General features: G+C 46.7%; 7 protein-coding genes across 7 annotated transcripts; 3 read left to right on the top strand and 4 right to left on the bottom strand.

Annotated features, from left to right (window-relative positions):
- Positions 1 to 49: 49 nt before the first annotated feature.
- V1513DRAFT_394698 (uncharacterized protein) lies at positions 50 to 1,584 on the top strand. Its single transcript, XM_066895345.1, has 5 exons — positions 50 to 391; positions 440 to 775; positions 831 to 1,070; positions 1,121 to 1,307; positions 1,358 to 1,584. The coding sequence occupies exons 1-5, from the start codon at positions 84 to 86 to the stop codon at positions 1,481 to 1,483; spliced, it is 1,197 nt and encodes a 398-aa protein (XP_066755993.1). The 5' UTR covers positions 50 to 83; the 3' UTR covers positions 1,484 to 1,584.
- V1513DRAFT_437720 (Uroporphyrinogen decarboxylase) lies at positions 1,429 to 3,028 on the bottom strand. The gene is made up of 5 exons (XM_066896959.1): positions 2,862 to 3,028; positions 2,772 to 2,806; positions 2,688 to 2,712; positions 2,120 to 2,631; positions 1,429 to 2,065 (listed from the first exon to the last, which is right to left on the bottom strand). Exons 1-5 carry the CDS (start codon positions 2,911 to 2,913, stop codon positions 1,601 to 1,603), a joined length of 1,089 nt encoding a protein of 362 aa, XP_066755992.1. The 5' UTR covers positions 2,914 to 3,028; the 3' UTR covers positions 1,429 to 1,600.
- Positions 3,029 to 3,201: 173 nt separating this feature from the next.
- Positions 3,202 to 8,704, bottom strand: V1513DRAFT_394690 (uncharacterized protein). The gene is made up of 4 exons (XM_066895344.1): positions 8,052 to 8,704; positions 7,432 to 7,993; positions 5,458 to 7,379; positions 3,202 to 5,409 (listed from the first exon to the last, which is right to left on the bottom strand). The coding sequence occupies exons 1-4, from the start codon at positions 8,333 to 8,335 to the stop codon at positions 3,567 to 3,569; spliced, it is 4,611 nt and encodes a 1,536-aa protein (XP_066755991.1). The 5' UTR covers positions 8,336 to 8,704; the 3' UTR covers positions 3,202 to 3,566.
- Positions 8,705 to 9,891: 1,187 nt separating this feature from the next.
- V1513DRAFT_456637 (microtubule associated protein-domain-containing protein) lies at positions 9,892 to 11,425 on the top strand (the record flags this gene model as incomplete). The annotated part of the gene is made up of 3 exons (XM_066899588.1): positions 9,892 to 10,276; positions 10,330 to 10,808; positions 10,871 to 11,425. 3 exons carry the CDS (start codon positions 9,892 to 9,894, stop codon positions 11,423 to 11,425), a joined length of 1,419 nt encoding a protein of 472 aa, XP_066755990.1.
- A 1,140-nt stretch (positions 11,426 to 12,565) lies between these two features.
- Positions 12,566 to 16,709, bottom strand: V1513DRAFT_482859 (ATP dependent DNA ligase domain-containing protein). The gene is made up of 19 exons (XM_066900400.1): positions 16,307 to 16,709; positions 16,243 to 16,253; positions 16,167 to 16,186; positions 16,072 to 16,114; positions 15,815 to 16,014; positions 15,675 to 15,760; positions 15,490 to 15,626; positions 15,159 to 15,442; positions 14,990 to 15,111; positions 14,761 to 14,944; positions 14,582 to 14,709; positions 14,066 to 14,531; positions 13,973 to 14,015; positions 13,841 to 13,922; positions 13,559 to 13,790; positions 13,198 to 13,503; positions 12,991 to 13,131; positions 12,849 to 12,928; positions 12,566 to 12,733 (listed from the first exon to the last, which is right to left on the bottom strand). The coding sequence occupies exons 1-19, from the start codon at positions 16,578 to 16,580 to the stop codon at positions 12,720 to 12,722; spliced, it is 2,853 nt and encodes a 950-aa protein (XP_066755989.1). The 5' UTR covers positions 16,581 to 16,709; the 3' UTR covers positions 12,566 to 12,719.
- Positions 16,710 to 16,830: 121 nt separating this feature from the next.
- On the top strand, positions 16,831 to 19,433 carry V1513DRAFT_174599 (uncharacterized protein). Its single transcript, XM_066894276.1, has 3 exons — positions 16,831 to 18,184; positions 18,247 to 19,164; positions 19,221 to 19,433. The coding sequence occupies exons 1-2, from the start codon at positions 17,081 to 17,083 to the stop codon at positions 19,162 to 19,164; spliced, it is 2,022 nt and encodes a 673-aa protein (XP_066755988.1). The 5' UTR covers positions 16,831 to 17,080; the 3' UTR covers positions 19,221 to 19,433.
- Positions 19,434 to 20,868: 1,435 nt separating this feature from the next.
- Positions 20,869 to 21,751, bottom strand: V1513DRAFT_462275 (DASH complex subunit Dad1-domain-containing protein). The gene is made up of 3 exons (XM_066899926.1): positions 21,542 to 21,751; positions 21,425 to 21,487; positions 20,869 to 21,366 (listed from the first exon to the last, which is right to left on the bottom strand). The coding sequence occupies exons 1-3, from the start codon at positions 21,671 to 21,673 to the stop codon at positions 21,244 to 21,246; spliced, it is 318 nt and encodes a 105-aa protein (XP_066755987.1). The 5' UTR covers positions 21,674 to 21,751; the 3' UTR covers positions 20,869 to 21,243.
- Between the last annotated feature and the right edge of the window lie 58 nt (positions 21,752 to 21,809).

The raw sequence follows: 21,809 nt of genomic DNA, 5'->3' as shown, positions 1-21,809 counted from the left end.
TAATGAACGACTTGAGCCGCGCGAGAAGCGGTCACCCGAAGAGCTGTCGAAAATTTCTGTTGAACTATTCAATTCAAACAAAAATGAAACACCCGATTCAAAAATTAGCATACGATCCTCTTAGCAAAGCGCTTTACTTAGCTGTCGGTGAGCGTATTCAAAAGTTTGACAGTGTAACTGGGGATTTCATAAATGAGTGGATTCCTCCGACACCACAAGTGGACAAAGATCCAGAAGAGCAGAAGAAGAAAAAGGCGAAGACAGAGGACAATAAGCACAATGTTTTTAGAACTTTATCTTGCTCGTCAAATGGACAATATGTGGTCGGGAGTACGGACGAGCAAAAGTCACTGGTTGTTCTCCGTGCGGATCTGAGTGTAGTGAACATTCGGTAAGTAGCTCGTATCAAAATATTAGTGCTATGCTCTCACACGAATAGAAATTTTCCAAAGCGGCCATCTGCTATTGATATCACAAGCGATAGCTCGACTATTCTTTTGGGCGACAAATTTGGCGATGTGTACGCTGTTCCTATTTGTGATATTGCGTATCCTCCAACCGCCGGACTTTCGAGGATATCAGAGGTTTCAGAAAGTGAAAGTGGTGGTGAACTAGATCCAATTCTGGGGCATGTGTCAATGCTTGTGGATCTGCTTGTAGCCGAAGATCAAAGGGGATTGCGACATATCATCTCAAGTGATCGAGACGAACATATTCGAGTGACGAAGTACCCAGAGACTTACATAATTGAAACGTTCTGTTTTGGACATGAACAGTATAAGATCCGAGTTCTTGCTTTTTTTTTGACTAAATGAGTTAATGGCATTTAGGTACGTATCTCAATTGCTCGTTCCATCGTGGTCACCGAACACATTAATATCCGGCGGCGGCGATGATTTTTTGGCGCACTGGGATTGGACAACTGGAGAGCTATTAGAGAAGGTCGATATTCATTCTATTCTGTATCCGAAATCTGACAAGAATGGATCGGAAGAACAAATCGAAGAAGTGGCAGTCTCAGGTATCTGGCAAGTGCCAGAACTTCAGCTAGTGCTCGCATATGATGAGACGTATGCATTCATCTGTTTATATTTGGACTATGTAAAGCTAACCGTCACAGTGTTAAATTGCTATTAGTATTCAAGTTACACAAAGAGGCAGGAGAATTGAAATATATCAACAAATTCTCGAGTAGCATTTTGGACGTCGCCGTGACAGGAGAAGACGGGAAAGTGTGGCTTAGTATAGACGACACAAGCGAAAATAATCCGCTTATCCAGAAATTTACGATCAGTGAGAAGGGAGAGGTAGGATATTGTAATACTCAAGCTTGTTTTCTTTGTCTAATCATGTGTAGTTCACGGTCATCGATTCCGAAATAACTCAAAGGATCTTCGATAAGGCATCTTTTACTATTGCGTCGCGCGACGATGTAGTGGCGCTGCACTCCATTGCATTACTACGGAAACATGCAGAGCATTAGCGCAAGAGATGTCGGTGTACGACTATTAGACAGATCGGATTAAATGCATGCTGTAATATATCATACTGTACAGACGAAACGAACGTTACATTATGAGATTCCGTAGCCACTCTACTATCATGCAGATCCAACGCGATGAACCTCTTTCAAGAACCAGCCCAGGTTCTCGGGATCGAAAAACGGGTGTGTTCCGTGACCGAGATTGACGATATATCCCTGTTTTCCACCGCCAAAGTCCGTGATCATCTCCTCGGTTTTCTTAGTAATAACCTCCTTGGACCCGTATATAGTTCCAGGGTCAAGGTTACCTTGAAGGACGACACGGCCATTTGCGACTTTCATTGCTTCCTTGGGATCGTAAAGCCAATCAAGAGATACAACATCGTAGCCGGAGTCAGCCAGCCAATCCAGGGCATACCATGCTCCCTTCGCGAAAATAGTCAATGGTACGTGCTCGGTGATACCAAGTTCCAGAAGGCGTTTGCGGAACCGGGAGCTGATGATCCGCAGATACGGTAAGGAGAACTCTTTGAATTCTTTTGGTCCCAACTCGCCAGCCGAGGACTCAAACACTTGTAGCATCTATCATATGGTTACTCCATTTTCTCGACAAGCTTCTAACACTAGGTCACTTACCTGTGCGCCAGCAACAACTTGCTGTGCCAAAAACTCGACTGCAACATCGGTGATCCGCGACAATAGCTCATGAGACGCTTCAGGATGTGTGTACAGCCACGTTTTCGCATACCTGAACAATTTTGTACCTCCCCCTTCAATCATATACACCATCAATGTCCAGGGTGCACCGCAAAATCCCAACAGCGGGACGCGTCCATTCAATTTAAGTCTCGTCTCCGTGATAGACTTAAATGCCCAATCCAGATCCTTCAACACATCAACCTCTTTAGTCAACTTTGTCTCCAATTCCGAGGGTTCGCGCAATGGGTCCGGGAAATGAGGGCCGATCTTGTCGAGAATCTCCACTTTCATGCCCATGGCTTGTGGGATCACGAGGATGTCGCTGAATATGATGGCCGCATCCAGGTAGCCGTCATAGTGGTCGATAGGTTGTATGGTGATTGCGGACGCGAGCTCTGGGTTTCGGCAGCATGTAAAGAAATCATTCCCAGCTTTTACTACATGGTATTCTATGCATTTTATTAGTCTATCATGACGCTAAGCGGAACAACCTTGCAAACCATACGTGGAAGATATCGACCAGCTTGTCGCTAAAAATATCATTGGTTAGCACCCAATGCATACCACTTCAAAATAGTAAGTCCCTTACCATAACCCACACAGGCGGTCGCTCCACCTTCTCTCCTGCTCAGTTATTAGCAATTGCGGCATGTGTGGTCGCTAAAATAACATAACCGACCTCGTGCAGCACGAAGAATCAAATCGTTCTTCAACGGTGCAAACTCAGGCATTTTTGTCCGAGATTTGAGTATTATACGAAATACAAATATTTAATAAAAAATAAGGCTGCCACTACAGCATGCAAATCGTCAATCTGTGTCTGGCGAACTAGCCAGCTGGTTCCGGGTACTTTAGATAAGTCGATGCGAGCTCGGACTTACCGTGCAGGAGTCGAGACCTCGTCATTGATAATCCCCTAACCACCACTTTTTCGGTCGACAAGCGGATTTAAGTTTACACAGGGTATTTGTGTGTGCCTTTCTTATCCACCACGAGTAGGCTCCTAAATCTGCCAATCATGCCAGTGAAATTACATACTCTTTAATTACTTAATACATGCATGCCTAACTAAAATTCGCCAACAGCAAAACCCATCCACCCCGTGTATGGTATGCATGCATCAAAAAGCGACATAAAAAATAAGCTAATAAAACAAAGCCAAGAAAAATGTTATAAAAACAGTGCCAAATAAAATGAATGGAATGTAAAAATGGAACACAAAGTCAAACTAACGACGCCAATCCGTGGACACCAGCCATTCTATAGACCCCACAAACCGCAAACCGCAACCCGTAACAAACGTAAAGCATATATTTGGAATCCTAAAAATGACAATGACTATTGAATAAAATGTAAGGTAGATCAAGAAATTATGCGAATCAAATTATTTAAACGATGAATAAGAAACCTTGCGTGAGGTTGTTGGCGAGCCGGGCTGACTACCCATGACTGAGGTCGAGCTCGACGGCTGCTCTCGATCGTCGTCGACATCGTACGGTGCACTAATCGGGACGGACGTGGTAAGCGGGGACGACGGGATTGAGAGATGCGCGAGGTTCCTGCTCGGTGAGACGTTGCGGTATAAACTCGAACTACTGGAGGAACTACTGGACGGGGATCCCGGCCGCCTGCCGTAGTTCAATGAGATGGCTGCACCAAGTGTCCCAACTGACGCATTGCGAGGCTTCACAGGCGACGGTTCGATAAGCCCAGAAGGCTGCGCAGGCGAGACAGGCGATTTCATCTGTTCCAGATGCTCAGATTTCAATCGCCGAATGACGTCCTTATTAGCTTTCTCCAGCACGTTCAAATTCTTGAACGAGAACGACCCGAAATCATCCGCCGGTACAGGTTCACTCAAACGACGCATACGACGACCCCGGAAATGATGCGGAATATGTAACGGCAATAGTTTCGATGACCGCGCGCTCGAACTTGTCGGCGCCGTAGTCCCGCTCGCCGCACTTCCAAATGAATCTTTCCTGCTGCTTGACTCGGAACTCGACGACTCGCGCTCGCTCGACGGTCTTGAATCTAGAGTCGTGAGGTAATGTTGACCTTTGCCGTCTTTCTTCGCATCAGAGTCTTCATTCTCTTCTTCAGGGAACGTCTGTAACGTTGCCCCGCGATCGTCAAAGTAAGCTGTATCCTCCTCGTGAAGCGGCCGCGGAATAAACGGCGCTTCGTCATCACACAGGGTTTCCCAATTGATCCCTTCAAAAAAAGGATGTTGCTTAACCTGGCCCCACGTCTCCGCACCTAAACGCTTTTCAGGGTCCGTACAAATAAGTTGCTCGATCAGATCAATCGCCTCAGGCGACAAAGACAGCGACTGCATTTCTTCCGGACTCGGCCACGCGATTTTTCGAGCGAGAATGTTCTCAAAAACCTCAGTCGGTGTGTCGGCATGGAACGGCGGATAGCCGCACAGAAACTCAAACACAATGCATCCCAGCGACCACCAATCGCTCATTTCATCCTGAGCCGTACCCATAATCGTTTCGGGTGCAAGGTAATCCGGCGTGCCGACGAACTTCTTACCATCATTCGCAGGGTCGAACAACGCCATATTCTGCGGTGCTGGAGTTGGTGGCGGCGGCATTGATGACGAAGCCGTGGTCGAGCCTGAACACGAGCCGGAGCCCGAGCCGGAAACAGAGCCCGAGGCAGAGTTGTAATGCGAGTTTATCCGGTGGATACCGAGACCGTTTACGCCGCTGACTTCGCTGGAGACCGAGCTTGCCGTGCTCTGTATATCGTCTTCCTTCTCTTTACTCGATTGTCGGAGAGCTGCAGACATGGGATTGCTTAAATTGAACGAGCTCAGCATAGAGTTTATCGATTCGCCTTTTCTGGGGATTGAGTTGGATAGCGACAGCGACTTTGAATATGATTCGCTCAGCGCGCTCTTGTTCAGGGAGAAATACCCCGGTACATTTGACAGTGCCCCTGAATCGGTTGGCTGCATGACTGGCGTCGAACCAGGTGATATGCCAAGCCCCAAATTGTTATCGACATACAGCGGCGTATCAAACGATCCCGGTGGTGCGGAAACGGATGCTGATCGGCCGGCAAACTGACCCTGTTGGAAAATATCGGGCGGATCGTTTGTGCCGGCGTTTCGAGCACGGGCTTGACGCCCGACCAAGCCCATTCGCGAAAGACCAAAATCAGTGAGCTTCAAGTGGCCGTCCTTGTCGATCAGCAGGTTGTCCGGTTTCAGGTCACTATCATTGTTAGCTTTGTATTTGGGAAAGCCGTAGGAATAAACTTACCGATGTACAATACCCTGCTCATGTAAATTCTCAATCCCAAGCACGACCTCCGCAACATATTTCTTCGCCCAATCCTCGGGGAATCCGCCTCCAAACGCCTTCAATAGCGCGGCACAATCACCACCGTTCAAATATTCCATAACAAGATACAAATACTCCTTACTTTGGAACGTGAAGAACAATTTCGCGACAAATGGACTCTCAGCCTGAGCCATCATGATGGCACGCTCCGCTTTGACGTTCGTGACTTGATTCTTCGCGATCATATCTGACTTTTTGAGAACCTTTATTGCGAAATAGTCGCCAGTATTCTTCTTTTTAGTCAGATAGACGCTGCCGAAAGCACCGCGACTGATAGGCTTAATGACTTCAAAGTCTTTGATGCTTGGCTGCGCCGGACGAATGGTCGGAGTGACTGACGACAACAGCGGTGACACAGGAGCTTTCGAGAAATCTGACGCAGCAGATGATTTGCGTCTATGATGACGGCCGAGCTCTGGATACGAATCGATCGGGAACAGAAGCGGAGATGTGAGTGGAGTGAATGAGATATTGCTGATACTGTCTGTAGGGGCAGTGGTGCTGCTCATGTTGCTATAAGTACTCGACCCATTATCTGCCATGGACGATAACTTGAGCTTCTGATTCAGTAACGGTGACTTTGAGAAAGAGATGGACGGTGACTTTTGTCGATGCGGCGAGCCAAACAAGAAACTTGCACTGCCTTTTCGGGCCCGGAGATTGCGACTTGGCATTTCGGGCTCACTCACAGGAGAATCGGCCTTCTCGCGCAGATATAATAGCGATGAGCGGCTGCTGTCACTTTCCATGCCTTCTTCGTCCTGGATGGTCAAGCGGCGAGACTTTGGTCTGCTCAGCGATGCGAATAGCGACTTGGGCGTCATGGTTTCTCTTGGCGAGGATCCGGACGTGGCAGACATCGCGCTAGAGTTGTATCCGCCTAACCTGGGCGAGGGTACACGTTCGTCACCATACTCGTCTCTAAACTGCTGCGACATGTATCCCGAAAAGAACCCAAGATCTTCTGCGTCAGATGCATTGTCTTCTTCACCGCTCTGATCGGCTTCGTCGACTTGTTGTTGCTGCATTATCTGGGAGACAGTCTCTTCAATGGTCTCGTTCACGAGAACACTCAGTTCTCTCTGAATTTTCTCGGAATATGTGATTGTGTTGCCTAACCGCAGGATAGCCTCGATTTTGGCCTTTGCAATTCGCTCAGTGTCTCGGCATAACAGTATCAAACCTTCGCCCTCGACTGTCGACGGCGTGTGCCACGAGAGGACCTGCTTCAAACGAGATTCAGATTCCGGCGAATGCACTCGGATTTGATAGCCACCATCTCCATCGGACGTCCGATTACTGTCGCGCAGGGCGGGGGTGTTTACTGACAGTGCGATGTCGCTCAAGTCCAGGAGCATTTCCACCGTTCGAACCGGCGACCGATGCTTCCCAAGATGCTTCAAATGCGAGAGCGACAGCGGAAATCTCTGAGACGATCCTGATTTGTGCAACGGGTGCGGCACAATGGGCATTCCTCTATATTCGACGACTCCATCGTGATTCGTTTGTCCTTCTAATTGCTCTAATATGGCAAACAAACACGCTCTATGCTCACGAAGGTTGTCCTGACATGGCTGCACGTCGCGCTCGGCCTTATGCTCGACGAGACAAAGTTCTGAATGCCGTTCAAACCACCATGGCTGGATGTGTCGCTCGCATATTCGGCACATGATCGGATCTTGCATTGGGAAGGTTTTCGGGTCCGTTACGCCAGTCTGCGACAGTCGGGAGAGATAGTTTGCGAGAAAGTTGGCGCCAAACCCAAGGGATTCGACAATCATCTGGGGAAGATCGACGACTGGTCGCCGTGGCTCGACGTAGGGTTTCAACAACCACATGGACTATGAAAAGTTAGCAATGAGTATGCATAGTATGTAAGATAGCGTATCGTACGTAGCAAGGTTCCAAAGTATGTCTATCAAAAATGATGATTCCTTGACCTTCCATTTCTAGTGTCTTGGGAGATGTAGTATCCGTGGAGTCTTCATGTGATTCCTGGGAGTCCGCAGATTTCTTGGGCGGACTGGCGCCAACGAATTCTCCTTGAGCAGACATGGATGTTGGTGCTGGAATTGCTGTCGAAGGCGTTGCTAAATGCCGCATAATCGTCGACGAACCGGTATCTACTCCGGCTGTCGTGGGCTTTGGCGTGACATCCAGGGTACTCGCATCTTCCTCCCTAATGATCGAGTTTCGACGCGAATTTGTGGTGGAAGCGTATGTGGAGTTCGTCCTTGACGTGAGCGCGGTACTACTCGGTGTTGACAGATCATTGACGGCACCAACAGACTCTAGCTCGTACTGATCAGATGAGAGATTGCCGCGATGAGTAGTGAACCGCAAATGATAGGAGCTGTTACTCTCGAGCATGGCATCGGTTGCCTTTTGAAAGACATCTTTATCGCCGACTAATACTTCAGAAATTGGTTTTCCTATCCGATCCTGTATGTCGATTCTGCATTGCACATGTTAGATTACCGATTATCAGTATAAGTCTAAGTCTAGTAGTATACCCAATAACATTTGTCCATAACTTGCTACCCCAAATAATGTTGCAGTTGAGATCCAGTTCGAGAATGAGGTTAACATGCCGCGCTCGCATCCACTGAGTTGCTTCGGTTGTAGCGCCGGAGAAAGTCCTCCTCGGATCTAGTACGCTGACTGACGAAGCGCGACGAGGATGCGGGACCGAGGGCAACCGCAATCGGGACGCGGGCGACAGGGATCTGCTGCGCGAGTCTTCATTGATTCCGGTAGGTTCGCTGGGCATGGACAGCGACCTGGAGGTGAGAGCCATTGACTGCGGTGTTCCTTGTAGTAAAGAAGAAAAAGTAATTGGCCGTCACAGGTTGATCTGCAACTACAGAGAACCGCGCGGCATAATTCCAGAATTTGAACGGCGAGAAAAGGGGGAGATTAGCCACTCCAGCGGGAGTATTATCAGGAATTGAAAGAGAAAGAAGCGCGTACGATACCGATTCGGATGACGCACGCGTAAATTGAAAGTAATTGAGGAATGTAAGCAGGTTAGAGCACAACTAATGGACTGCCATATAGAACAACAGCAGTTTTAGAAATCATCCGGTAGAAGGAAATTGAGTTGTAGAAGAGTATGAGGACAACTTGGGCCGGGAACACGATGCAGTAGATCGCGGTTAGGGTTAACATGTTCGAAGGCTGGCGTGGAGTGAGCGAATGGTGGGATCGACGTCGTCACACTTGCTTTGGGTTCAGACGAGTGGATATATTTGTGTGTATATGGCATAACTGCGGAAGTTACATGATGATTGTAAGTGGGCTGCGACCGTTTATGGTTGTGCGGCGTTGACCAGGTGACCCCAAGTTTATTATGCCGGTAGGAAGAACTTTTCCTTTTTTTTTTTCCCTCTCGAGGCCGAGGAGCAAAAATAAAGTAATCTGGCTAAGCGAGTTAGCATCCGGTATTATTTCGTCGGGTAAAATCTTTCATAGTCTTTTACCGGGCGGAAAAAGGCGACTGACGCGACACGCGATTTCGCAGCCCGGCGCGCATTGATCACGACACGCGAGAACCGCGCGTGCGGGGAAGACCCCATGACGCGACTTATTATATAATTATTATTATTATTTCTTTTTTATTAAATTATTTTATTATTATATAATTATTTTGTACATTTGATTAAGCACATAAGGACACACATTCTGTCTCTCGGGTTATTTCTGCCCCCCTGTGTCGGATTATTCTCCCCCACCTTCCCCGGGTACGGTTCCGATCTTTCCGAGAAGATCAGATCCCCATGTCGGCCCAAATCACTCACATTAATTATCCTTAAGATTTCGCAAATAACGTTGTACCTCTTTATTATATCTTCTCTCCTCCTCCTCCTCCTCCTCCTCCTCCTAACTGCGATCGCTACTACTTCTGCATAGTAATTCGTTGTAAATTTTAAATGGCAATGCCTTTATCACGCTGCCCTGATGTTTCAGCATCAAATATTGTCAATTGTGGGTGGGAAATAACTTACGGATAAGTTAATGAATAGATACCCTTTTGGTTGCCCCGGTTCTTGCCCCCGATAGCGTGATCCCTGTGTAACAGACCGACTCATCACCGTTAAGACTATTCCACAGTTATGGCTTTAACCACGCCAGCATTCCGCATGCTGAACAGCTGTTGCCATGGAGACACCATGGGTTTGTCAACAAACGCATCGACACTTGGAATTTCGAGCCACATGTATTCACCTAGAGCAGCACCAATTCCACTTTCTGATCCCGTCAAAGTCAGCAATCTTTTATGGGTTATTAGATAGATAGCGTTATTTAGTTATAACGAGTATCCCACGCTCGCTCACAACTACAGCGACAATGAGCATGGACAGGCGAGGATCATACATATCCTCACAACTCATCGTCATTAATGACAAACTCCAGCTCCTTTACGACGAAATCGGTATCTCCGAAGACGAACGCAATACTCGTGAGAGAAACCTCTATTCCGCCGTGTCTCATGCGCTCGAACAGCAGGTCGAGGAGGTTTCCGCGGAGAGGGAAAATCTCTACAGAAGTTGTCATGAATTGCGAGAACAGCTTACGACCATGATGGCTGCATTACAGGATGTTCAGGATCTGGATTTGTCATGTGGAGTCGGCGGGGATTTGGAGATTAAGTTTCCGTTGATGAACGCGTTTGAGAGCCTCAGTAAGAAGCATGAAGAGCTAAAAGGTCTCTATTCGCAACGTTACCAGAGAGCACATGGTAAGTTTTATCCGCATTACTACAAACTTGAGAACTAAATAGAATGGCCCCAGAATTATTTGAAAATTTGCACATGCTTTCGACGGCAATGGAAGGCCTGGTCCTTGACAACGACATCTTCGCCCTCAACCCAGACACGCTTAGTCTTACAAACACCAATATCGCAGCCCTGGAAGCCGAAGTTAGACGGTTATCTGAAGAATATGAACGTCGCGTTAAAATTGTTCAAGAAGATGCTAATCAGATTGTCACATTATGGGCTCAGCTCGGCACTTCGCAGCACAATATTGATCGAAATATATTAGCGTGCTATAAAGATAAACCAGAAATGCTTGGCCTCACTAATGTGCATTTGGAGAAATTGAGTGCAAAGAAAAATATGCTACAGGAGGAGAAGGACAGTAGACTTCGTCGTCTATCTGTCACGAAAGCTGCAGTCCAGCATCTCTGGAGTAAGCTTTCCGAGGATGAGGCTGCTGTCAAAGCATTCGACAGGGCCAACAGAGGGATCGCATTACACGTCATAGAGGCCGTATGTTTTATTATTGATATTTATGGATTAATTTATTCACATGCTAACTAACAACTTTGTAGTACGAGCAGGAGCTTGCCCGGCTAAACGAAAAGAAAAGAGACCACATGCACATCTTTATCGAGGATGCCCGTCAAACCCTACAAAGGTTATGGGACAGTTTGTACTTTTCAGAGGACGAAATGTTGGAATTTACGCCTGCTTGGACAGACATCTTCACCGACGCTTCGCTGGCCGCCCACGAATCTGAGATTGCCCATTTAGAACAGCTTCTGCAGGAACGAAAACCCACTCTGTCATTGATAGACGCATATCGCGAGTTACAGGAGGATATAGCCGAACTGGAACAATCACAACAAGACGCGTCACGTTTGCTGTCTCGCGGTCCTGGACGTCGCGATCCTAGTCGCTTGTTACGTGAAGAGCAAATGCGCAAACGCATTGCGAAACGCAAGCCAAAGATTATGAACGATTTGATGACGGCACTGCGTAAATGGGAAAATGAGAATGGACGACCATTTATGGTCAACGGAGAGCGATTTCTTGATATTTTACGTGACGAGGAGGTCACCGCTAAGGTACGCATCTACTATCTCGCTGGATTGATGTCCGTTTAACAACTTTCCGTTAGTCGTTGAAATCCCGAAGAACACCCGCACGTCCAACAGCGGCATCCGCATCTCGCGCGACATCTGTTGTAAAGCCATCAGTAACTGAGAGACACGGAACCAAGACGCCGATTGAATCTGCACGTCGTCAACCCCTACAAGCTCGTAATCAACAGCAAAACATACAAGCTGTTCCACCGCCTAAGCAGCCAAATTTTTGTTCCACAAAGTCGATCGGGTCTCTTAAACGAGGGCACCGGGTCAATGATAATGCATCGCCAATGCCGTTCCGCAACCAGGGTACCGCTCTACGGCATCCTGATACCGGAAGTTCAACAAGCAGCGATCGGTCAACTAGTACGTGCTCGAATAACAGTCCGTTAAGAGCAAAGGCTGCCCAGCACAGGTCCATCTCAGCATCAGCGACTATTCCGGCGTTATTGAATCTGGAGGATCGTACTAATAAAGTACCGTCTTCGGCACTCAGAGCGAAAACAGCTCTAGGAAATTACAAGCCGGCGTCGAAAGTTAGTAACTCTGCAACTATTGCACAGATTATACCGAATCAGCAGCCTCTATCGCAATCCCCTGACAAGCCGCGGCTGTTGCAAGCGTTGTCACAGAATAATGTGAAATTGTCACTGAAACTGCAGCCACATTCGTTCGCTGAAGTGAAGCCAGGCATCAGCAATCTCTCGTCGCAATTTAAATCACAGGGCAGCGAATCTTCGTTGGAAAATGTGAGGCCTAAGGTCGCGATTTCGCATGAGCCGATTACAATTCGACCAGATTCACGAGACGACGTGTACTTTGACAAGAAATTACCTACGGAGGTCGACGTTGACGAGGATGATTTCATCGACGACTACGATGACGAGTATGACTGTTATGCTGCGTCCGGCCCGATGTCATTGCAAAATGGCGCCGGCACGGCAAGTATTAATGACACGATCCTCTCAATTGACCAACTGTCACTTGAAAATAAATTCCAAGCAAGCCAGATCGATTGTAAGAAGGACGCAGTTATCGACCCAGAAGCGTACCGGGACACCGAGATCAGTTTCATAAGTCCCGAAACCATGCAGGGGTTGGGATACGATTTCACGAGTATGAATAATCCGGTCGATGCCAACAGTGTGGACGAGCATGGGTGTTTTTAATACTTTGATATTTCTATTATTTATGGATGACTGTAGTACGTGTCACGCTGTAACTATTTGAGATTGCTTTTTCGTGCGTAGGTGTCCAGGATCGTCAGGTTTTATAGTCTTTGTCTTTTTAATGAATTCCACCTGTCTTTGATTTACACAGGAAAATCTATTGACATTGTCAGTTGAGCCCAAATAGTCAGATCTCAGCGGCTCCCTAAGCCTATTACGAACTTGACTTCCATAATAGGCGTAAGCACGTCCGGTTGAGAATTTATTCATACCTTCTTCACTCAACCTCGTAGATTCTTTCCAACACTGCTCAATCCATTCCACAGATACCACCCGAGGCACTCTCAGCCTACTAAACAGAAATCTATTAGACACTTTCCACAGCCCCAAGGTCAGCAAAAATTTTATACGTACAAAGAAATTTCACTTCGGATAGCCGTGATTCGATCCTTGGGCGCGTCACGTATGGTGACAATGTGTGTTATTTCTCGGCTGTTGATGTCATTCGATATTCTTGCGCCGCCAAAGATTGCGTAGTTTGCCGCAATTTGAAGTCTTATTTTGAGAAATATCAGCAATCAAATTTTTTTTTCCGGGATTGATGAGACTAGAAATAAATACCTGAAAGTTGCAGATGAATCGTGCGGATGCCATGGTAAATTCTCGCTCGATGCAAGATCTGGGTCGTCGACATATATCACGGTGTTGAAGAATATCAAGCTCGGAATGTTAAATAACGACGAGTCAGATTCGGTGAGTACAATGTCATATTCTTTTGCGATAGCGTCGATACTTGGAACGGGCATATGGTTGAGCACATCTCGCAATTCTTTAGTGTCTTCCATTGACCGCGTGTAACTATCTCCGTACTGGTCCACGTGTCGTCGAACTGCTTCAAGCAAACTGTCCGTGGCAAAATATATATGTCTATAACATCTCGTCAGCACAAGCTGACCTAGCAACCTATTACATCAAAGCTGACCTCGGCTCGTATGGAACAATCCTCTGATTGAAAACGCAGTCCTGAATCCAGGTCGGTCTAATAATATTCCACTTCCCCTGCCGCTTAAGACTCGCGATTTTGACGAGATCTTTGTCGGCTATAATGTGTGTCATATTCTGAGGTCCGGCGAGTACATCTTGAATCGTGGTCCCGCCGTGACTGATGATGATCTTCTGTAGCTGCGCTTTTCGTTTAGAATCAACAAAAACACCTATAGATCCCAGGTTGGCAACGTCGATCATCAGCACATGTTATACGTACAGAAGATATGGCCAGCAAAAATTTGACTTGTAGGAGCGACTTCCAAAACCGCCGTCTCGTTGCTTCCCAAAATTCTCAGCTGCTACTCTAAGATCAGTTCTAGTTGCTCCATATAGACATATAGTAGTCTACCTTCTTGGGCCGTTTGGAACTTCGTCTGTGCTCCTCCAATTCCCTAGAATATTATCAGCACCCAGTCAAATAGTGCATATTAGCAGAATATACAATTGCCGTTCTTGAGACTCAGTCTCGGCTTGCTCCTTCAAACTCATAAATTCCTTTAACGACAACGCAGTAAGATAATTCTTATCTTGCCGTATTCGTCTGAACCGCGGAAACCTCAGCGTAATATTGGTCCGGTACTGCTCAGACTCGGGTACGACACTCGCAGCCTTAATCTCCAGCACAACCGATTTCTCTGGCAGAATCCACACGTCCGGCATCTCCTTCTCATTCTTGTCACCTGCGAGCTCCATGTACTGTAGTGGCGGTCGCCGGGAGTCCCATTTTTGCCACTGCCCGTCAGTTAAATGCCGAATTGTCGCATATTCTGCAGCTGTGAAGCCACCTCCTACTCGGCAGAAAGACCAGAATTTGGGTGGTGCATCAGGATCTCGCTCGTTGTCTACTCGAAGACCGCAGAGGAAACTGGCGAGGATCTCACCGCGTTTCCCTTGCCCGTAGTATCCCCCTGCTAAGCGTCAGTCTTCACTGGTCCAGGAATGCAAATGAAACTCGTACCAATAACGAGACAATCCAGATTTTCGCCAAATTCTAGCATGTACTCGGGTTTGACCTTAATCCATGAATCCTCCCTGCCATTCACGACGTATGGCGCGGTCGGCAATTTGATGACTAGTCCCTCAGACCTGAATGAAATAAGCGTTTGAAATACTCCATGCGTATTCATCATCACGTACGACTCTGCTATGACCTGCCGCAGGCGTCTATCAATATCTTCCTTTGTTGACCCTTCTTCATGCGGATGAATTTCGAAATGCGTTGGAACGGGCTTAACAACTCTTTGCAACAGCAACTGTCGTTGTACCAAAGAGTAATTCACCACCGATCTGTTGTTGGCATACAATATGTCAAATACGCGGTCTTAAATCAGTTAGTAAATGCCGATAATTAGGTCCGGATACCCACATAATGGATATGACTCGCCCGCGTCTTCTTTCTCGGCATTCGCAGCGGTTTTCAAGTAGCCAAATGGTTCAATCTTTTCATCAGCTGGATCCCAGGACACCATTTCTCCATCCAATATGCAGCTATACCACATTAGTACAGCGCGCTAAATACTCAACCTTTTACATACTTTTCCACGTTTTCCTCAAACGCCCCGCGAAGATACTTCGTCAGAGCACCGTTCTTATCGTCTAGAGAGCTGCCATAGAGATATGTGTAATCTTTTGCTCGGCGGCTGTAAAACTTGAACACCTTTCCGTACTCAGACATGTGCACCTGGATTCTCTCTCCATCTAGTTTCTCTTCGATAAAGAACGTCTCCTTGTTCATGCTCCTAATGACTTGATCGTACGAGGCTTTGGGGAAAGCTGCTAGCTGTGGTTGGAAACAACTCATCAGATTCACATCTTTCGCCTATTGATATTAGCGCTGTAGAGATAATCAGAAGCGTGTTACCATACATCCTCCGACAGTCTGTAATTGCTATCGAACAGTTCCCAGCATACACGTTTAAGACTGCTAGAAATATTATAGAGTTCGTTTGCATTTGGATGCCATGCTGAGAACAAAGTCCGTTCAGAAACGCCTATGTGCATTTCTGTGCAAGTTAGATGCAGCCAATCGTCGTTTTAATTTTCAAACTCACGTCGTAAAATAACTCTGATTAACCACTTCATCTCCTCGGCATTCATTAAGTGATAAAACTTAGATAGTATTGGAAGTTGGTCATCACTATCTCGTCATCAGCATCACAAATAGTTGCCATCAGAACAACTACAGGCATACGATTTGCTGTGCTTACTCAGTTCGTCCAATAGATCGTTGACGTCTTCGATGGTCATTGTTCCATACTCCGTTCTAATCTCACGTTGCTTGACGACCTCGTAGCATCGCTCTGCAAAGTCGCCGGCACCTTTGTATTGACCTGGAAGCTTGTAGTTGACCATTGAGTTCGCATCTTCTGATTCCGGGGAGATACCAAGGATCTATGATGAGTCAACATATCCAGTCACGATATTAGCAGAAGAAAAATCGAGAATAACCTTAATAAGCAACCGCGCAATTGCTTTCTCTTTTAAGCCGTACCTATCCATCGTTAATATTGGGCGAGACCTTCAGATTAAACTAAACCACATGCATTTGTCGCTCTTTGTCGTTCTGATTTGATCCCAGAATTAGTAGCAAGCCCATTGCAATGACCTTCGTATACTCACATATGGTAGAACTAAAAGCAATTAGCAATTAACCCCAGAACAACGAGAGTTGAGAGTAACTCACTTAGCCGAAAGCATGGATAGATATCGTTCCCAACTTCCTGCTTCCATCTTTGGATATAATTACTTAGAATCTTGAATCTTGTTACCCGCACGTTCGTCGCAGATCCTCCGTGAAATCCGGGTTTCTTATTTGACGCCTTCAATAACGGATTAATAAGACCAGTTATAATTGTGTGAAATGGCGGCGATGGCCCGGTATTCTGTGGTCGAGATAACAATGTCTCGTCCTCGACCCATGGATCTTGTTCAAACGACTCATCTATCGAGTCATCCATAGTAACCGCAATTATCTGCACATGGAGTCTTCAAATTGTGCATACGTTCTTAATAATAAAGATGTTCCCTTGAAATAAAGATGTGGAGAGCATAACGGTCACGTGATAGCTACGTCATCGGCTTTCTATATTTGGAAGGTCAAGTAAACCCTCGCACGTTTCCCGCTCGAGCCCCAGGAATAATAGCCGAGAATCTACGCGTGCGTGTAGATTTGCAACGAGTGATGCTTTTTGGCATAATCACTTTCTCACCGACCACATTTCTTGGTTTCTACGCCCTGGTCCGCGTCAATAAACCAGTAGCAGCAACACATCATGGGCTTGTACATACAGCGACGCTAAATATACCACTTTCACTTTACAGATCGCATCGAATAGCTGAGGACTTGAGGAGCATCATACTCTCGCCGGTGGTTGGTGTGAAGGGGGTTCGGGTGGAATATAGTACATCTACGAGTCCACCAACGGGGCCATCGTAGCACCACAGACTTGGAGATCAAATGTCCGGCAGCTCTTCAAGAGTTAACAACGCCACTACGGCTGCTACGTCAGCCGCCATCGCTGCGTCTTTGGCGTCCGTGAAAGGAGGGACCATATCTCCATCGGCACTGCAGTTTAATGGTAACAGTAGGAAGATATCTCCCTCTCCGGCCTATGATCTTCGGCAATCACACGGAAATTCGTCAACGGCTCTGAGTTCTGCCGCGGCGGCAGCAAGATCAGTTTCTTCCAAACCATTGCCTTCGGATCATAAGTCAGCCGGTAATAATCCACTCAACAGCGACAATGTCAATGTAGGCGTCCCTGTGATACGGTCTCAAGCCAACGCTGCAGGAGCACCACGGATCAGCATTAATGGCATGCAACAGCTCCATCATCCGAGGGAACAACACTATCAATTGAATGTATCGTCAATGGATGCTCCCAGAGGCCGGGGCGGCGCCATTGCCGGTTCGGCTCCCCGCTCACCAAGTGCTGCCGCGACTGCCGCAGCTCAAGTAGCCAATCGACATCAAGTGGAAACGTTGGCCATCAATAACCCCGTCTCCACTCCTCAGACTGGTCTGGATCCTGTTGCTGCTGCGGCAAAAAGCTACAAATCGTCGTCTGTATCGCCTTCGCCGAGGGATGGGGACACTTCAATAGCGTATTCGACTGACCGCTCAGTGTCTCCGAGAAGTCTTGCATCGTCCGTGGCAGATGTGAGTTCGATACAATCACAGCAGATTTTACGGTCGCCCTCACCTGCGCCGTCTTATCGTTCGGACGTGTCACTCTCCTCATCGTTAGAGCAGACCGGTGTCGTTGGGCGGATTGCAGAGCATATAAATGCTGGCGGCGTATTCGATAGCAAAAATGTTACCGAAGTTAAGAATGATTTTGAGGGAGCGGATATACAAGCTGCAGCGAAGAAAGCAATGGTAGAATCGCATAGGCTAGCGAAAGAGCAGGCACAACAGCAGCAAGAGAAAGTCGCAATGAGCAAGAGTTCTGGGGCATTTATAGCCGCGAGGTTAATTGCTAAACGTGGTGAAGAAGCAGCCAAGGCCGAGGAACTTGCTACTGTCGTCGCAGTGTCACAGGCGCAGTCCGTTCTCTCTAAGGTAACAGTGTCCTGTTGAAGTGTTCGCTTTGGTCATAAGTATTGATCTGACGTATCACATAGTCTACACAAGAAGTGGTTTGCCCTAGACCACAACGGCCAACTCAACACTCGATTCTTTCAGCTCAACAGAGTACCGGTAAAGAAAAAGAACGACCTTCCTCGTTGGCATCCACTTATTCGGCATTGGCGAAAGGCCATTCCACAGAAAGTAGCATGAATGAATTGGCTTCTCCAGTCCCGCAGTCACTTTCCTACCATTTGGGTTTTCCATGGCTTGACGCAGACCGAAGTGAGTCATGTCCTCCCGGCAATCTTAATCCCCCGCGTCGTGTGTCCTCTTCTGCGCCGTCGACTGTATCTGTGGTAAAGTCTGAGCCGAGGTCTATTGCAACTCGGCGGACAATGTCAGATGATAAGGCAAATTCGACCAACGGCTCTTCCCGGCCGGTAGCTGCGGCATCGTCACAAGTTTTGGAATCTCGTCCACATCGCTTGACTAAAATGAGCAGAATCTTCCAACCATTCCACAGCTACAACAAGTTTGGTGCTGAAACAAGAAGGGTCCCTGGAATATCATCCTCGGCAAGCGGAAGGCCGTCGTCGATATACGGAAATGTCGAAGCATCTCTGTCAACAATGTCGCTTCCAGCACCGCGGACAATACAGGACGATCAGGATGGCAATCAACGGCTTAGCCGTCTCTCGGCAGAATTTGCTCCAATGAGAACGCCGTTTAGGACTACCATGCGGAAACCAGAAAAGAAGAAGCATGTGTTCAATGCCGAGAAGCCATGGAAACACTTGATTGTCAGTGGCACCGTCAGTGAGACCGAGCGAAAAAGATATGGGGCTTTATGGGCTGCGAACAAAGGAACACTTCTACCTCCGGAATTGTCGGATTGTGTACATAATCTAGTGGTTAGAAAACTTTGGGAGAGGTCTAGATTAAATAGGGATATCTTAGAAAAAGTATGGTGAGTGAGTGGTTATTACTGATCTTTTTGTACGCCGTTACTAACGAATGTGGGTATCAGGGATCTGGTCACCCGGGAGAAGCAAGGATACTTGACTCAGGAAGAATTTCTCGTTGGCACATGGGTAGTAGATCAGTGTTTGTATGGACGAAAACTTCCATTGCAATTATCACCAGAAGTATGGTCTGGTATTGGCCGGTTAGGTGTTAGAATTGGAAAGAGTAGGAAGCAGCAGCAACAGCAGCAACATCACCATCATCACCACCATCATCATCACCATCCTCATCCTCATCATCAACGACCTCAACCTCACCGGCGTCGGTCTCATTAGGTTTTGGTTCTTTTTGTATATTTAGGTAGATAGTAGTAGTTTGGGGGTAGGATTTGGTACCAAAGGTTGGGCTATTTGTATGCTATACGTCGACTATGTTCTTGTGTTGATGTTTATATGGATACGGAGTGACAGGACATTGATTTGGAAAATTTTTAGATGTAAATAGATAATACATAAGTTTGGGCTAACTTGGCGCCATATGGGCTATGACTACCCATCATATCTTGGAAACATTTGTCAGTGGTGCGTGTATGCGCCGAGCGCTTTCGCACGTTTTCTGTTGAGTTACTGCATACGGGTACTGCAACATACCCGCTTCTCATCATAGTAATCGCTTGCGCAATTCGCATTATACTGGTTTCGAATAGTGTTGTAAATTATATCTATTTCGTGTCGGAGGGCGGCGTCAGCATGATTAGGATGCAGGAGGCTCTGTCTCAAACCATACGCAGTACGCAATTTCGGCAATGCACGTTAAAAGTAATCCTGTAATTAATACTGCTGATTTCGAGAGACTACTGCATTATTGACTGAAACCAATTTGTGAGTCTACGTTTACAATAGCTGACTAACTGGCGTGATTAAGGTCAGAGGAGAAGGTACGTCAAGGATAATGTATGGACATGGCAATTCTCTCAGCAAGCCTATAGTTTAGGTGGATTGAGAGCGAAAATCATCGCGTGGGAGTTACACTTCGGCCCCTGAAAACGCAGACGCGACGCGTAGCGATCGATTCGTTGGATATTTTGAGACAACCTCTTCATTGTTTTTAGCAATGGCATTCACTCCACGATTTCGCTTTATTATCTGCACAGTCGGATTAGCAGCTAGAGGTTCTCAATCACAAGACATGCGTTTACAGGAGTTAAATCGCACTATTTCTGCCATCTGCTAGTATCGGCGTGCTTAACGCTATGTAACGCATGTCGTTATACTAGACGTAATTTTATGCTGCTAAAAGAGACTACAGTGGCCGCGATTATGTCAATGGACAATGGTGAATAGAGAGCCCTTTGTTTAAGGTATTAACTGTCGGCGATGGTGCTTGCGGGAAGGGACTCCTATGATACTTGTCGGATTGGAGACCGATTTCCGGGGGATGGTAATGCAATAAAAACGCTTCGCTCGCAAGGATTGGCACCGGTTACTACAAGCATGGTATGCATAACCACGATGCTCCTAGCATCTGTACAGTCGAGTTGACAGAAAATTAGGATCAAATTATGGCCAATAGGATAGGTCACCTTCCTTATGTCGAGTGCTCGTCTTACATATTGTCTTTCAAATGGTCGTCGATGCCATAAGGAAACCATTGATTTGACGAACGAAAGGGAAATGCACGATTCTGTAATTTAAAGAATTCACTCTACTATGGTTCTTTCATTGTCTCCGTGTGATATTTAGTAATTGTCATTGGGCTGAATAGAGTATTCGGGGATCGCTTTCTCGTTCATTTTGTGCGTTCCTTATTCAATCGGCGTTCCTTCACCTTGGCTAGGAGGATTGGCGGTGATTTAATCCAGTTGACCTATACGTGATCCAGCTTTCTAATGCTGCTACGAATATTTTAAGTCTTAGCTGAACCTGACTGACGATAGACTAATTTTAAATCACCATAGCCACAATCAACACAATTCAAGATAACACCACGTAATAACGATGAATCAAGTGTCCCACGATAAAAATCAAATTCCGGTTCCTTTACTGGATTCAGGCGTCAGCATTCTTATCTGCGCTCCCCCCTCCGCCCTATTCATCCTCAACCATTTCCTCATCCAACTCTTCCTCATCTACGCCGCCATGATTTTCATGTGCAATACCATCATAAAATGTACTCCACAGTGTCGATACACTCTCAAATTCCTTGCCAACCTGTTTTGTAACTAATCAGTACGAGGCTCATGATCAACAAATGGAACAAGGCACCTACCGCAATGGCACCTTCCAGCGATCGATTGAGAGTGTTTACGTTCGACAGGACGTGTTCTAAACTCTGGAAACAAAAGTCAGTTCTTAATCTGATCCAACTTCCTCTTTATCAACTTACAACCGCAATTTCAGCAATCAGTGCATCCCGTTGTTTCTCAAAGTACGACTTCTCCGACTGGCTTTGTGCTCCGTGCGTGGAAGGCGACAAGCCCTGTCCAGAAATGGAGGTAGCAGATCCTACTGCATCCATATATCTAATCGTAATTCCTCTATGTACGATAGACTTTGTCCTTATTCTCTTCGTACGATTGAAACGGGGGCCGCTTGGGACCACAGTTTCGCGTTTAGACAGAAAACAACCCTAACCTATGTTTACGTGTACGCGT

Source organism: Lipomyces chichibuensis, assembly GCF_038497645.1.
Source record: "Lipomyces chichibuensis strain CBS 12929 unplaced genomic scaffold V1513scaffold_3, whole genome shotgun sequence".
NCBI classification, from domain to species: Eukaryota; Fungi; Ascomycota; class Lipomycetes; order Lipomycetales; family Lipomycetaceae; genus Lipomyces; species Lipomyces chichibuensis.
This window is presented reverse-complemented; position numbering and strand designations above follow the sequence as displayed.

Coding starts and splice junctions, on each gene's coding strand:
- V1513DRAFT_394690 (XM_066895344.1), bottom strand. CDS start 8,335: ATGGCTCTCACCTCCAGGTCGCTGTCCATGCCCAGCGAACCTACCGGA. Junction 7,994..8,051: donor TTATGGACAAATGTTATTGG/GTATACTACTAG, acceptor TGTGCAATGCAG/AATCGACATACAGGATCGGA. Junction 7,380..7,431: donor ATACTTTGGAACCTTGCTAC/GTACGATACGCT, acceptor AACTTTTCATAG/TCCATGTGGTTGTTGAAACC.
- V1513DRAFT_482859 (XM_066900400.1), bottom strand. CDS start 16,580: ATGGATGACTCGATAGATGAGTCGTTTGAACAAGATCCATGGGTCGAG. Junction 14,945..14,989: donor GGGCGAGTCATATCCATTAT/GTGGGTATCCGG, acceptor AACTGATTTAAG/ACCGCGTATTTGACATATTG. Junction 14,016..14,065: donor GAGTCTCAAGAACGGCAATT/GTATATTCTGCT, acceptor ATAATATTCTAG/GGAATTGGAGGAGCACAGAC.
- V1513DRAFT_174599 (XM_066894276.1), top strand. CDS start 17,081: ATGTCCGGCAGCTCTTCAAGAGTTAACAACGCCACTACGGCTGCTACG. Junction 18,185..18,246: donor CGCAGTCCGTTCTCTCTAAG/GTAACAGTGTCC, acceptor CGTATCACATAG/TCTACACAAGAAGTGGTTTG.
- V1513DRAFT_394698 (XM_066895345.1), top strand. CDS start 84: ATGAAACACCCGATTCAAAAATTAGCATACGATCCTCTTAGCAAAGCG. Junction 392..439: donor CTGAGTGTAGTGAACATTCG/GTAAGTAGCTCG, acceptor TCACACGAATAG/AAATTTTCCAAAGCGGCCAT. Junction 1,071..1,120: donor GTGCTCGCATATGATGAGAC/GTATGCATTCAT, acceptor TAACCGTCACAG/TGTTAAATTGCTATTAGTAT.
- V1513DRAFT_462275 (XM_066899926.1), bottom strand. CDS start 21,673: ATGGATGCAGTAGGATCTGCTACCTCCATTTCTGGACAGGGCTTGTCG. Junction 21,488..21,541: donor TGATTGCTGAAATTGCGGTT/GTAAGTTGATAA, acceptor TTTTGTTTCCAG/AGTTTAGAACACGTCCTGTC. Junction 21,367..21,424: donor CGCTGGAAGGTGCCATTGCG/GTAGGTGCCTTG, acceptor GTTACAAAACAG/GTTGGCAAGGAATTTGAGAG.
- V1513DRAFT_437720 (XM_066896959.1), bottom strand. CDS start 2,913: ATGCCTGAGTTTGCACCGTTGAAGAACGATTTGATTCTTCGTGCTGCA. Junction 2,807..2,861: donor GATTCTTCGTGCTGCACGAG/GTCGGTTATGTT, acceptor ATAACTGAGCAG/GAGAGAAGGTGGAGCGACCG. Junction 2,713..2,771: donor GACCGCCTGTGTGGGTTATG/GTAAGGGACTTA, acceptor TGATATTTTTAG/CGACAAGCTGGTCGATATCT.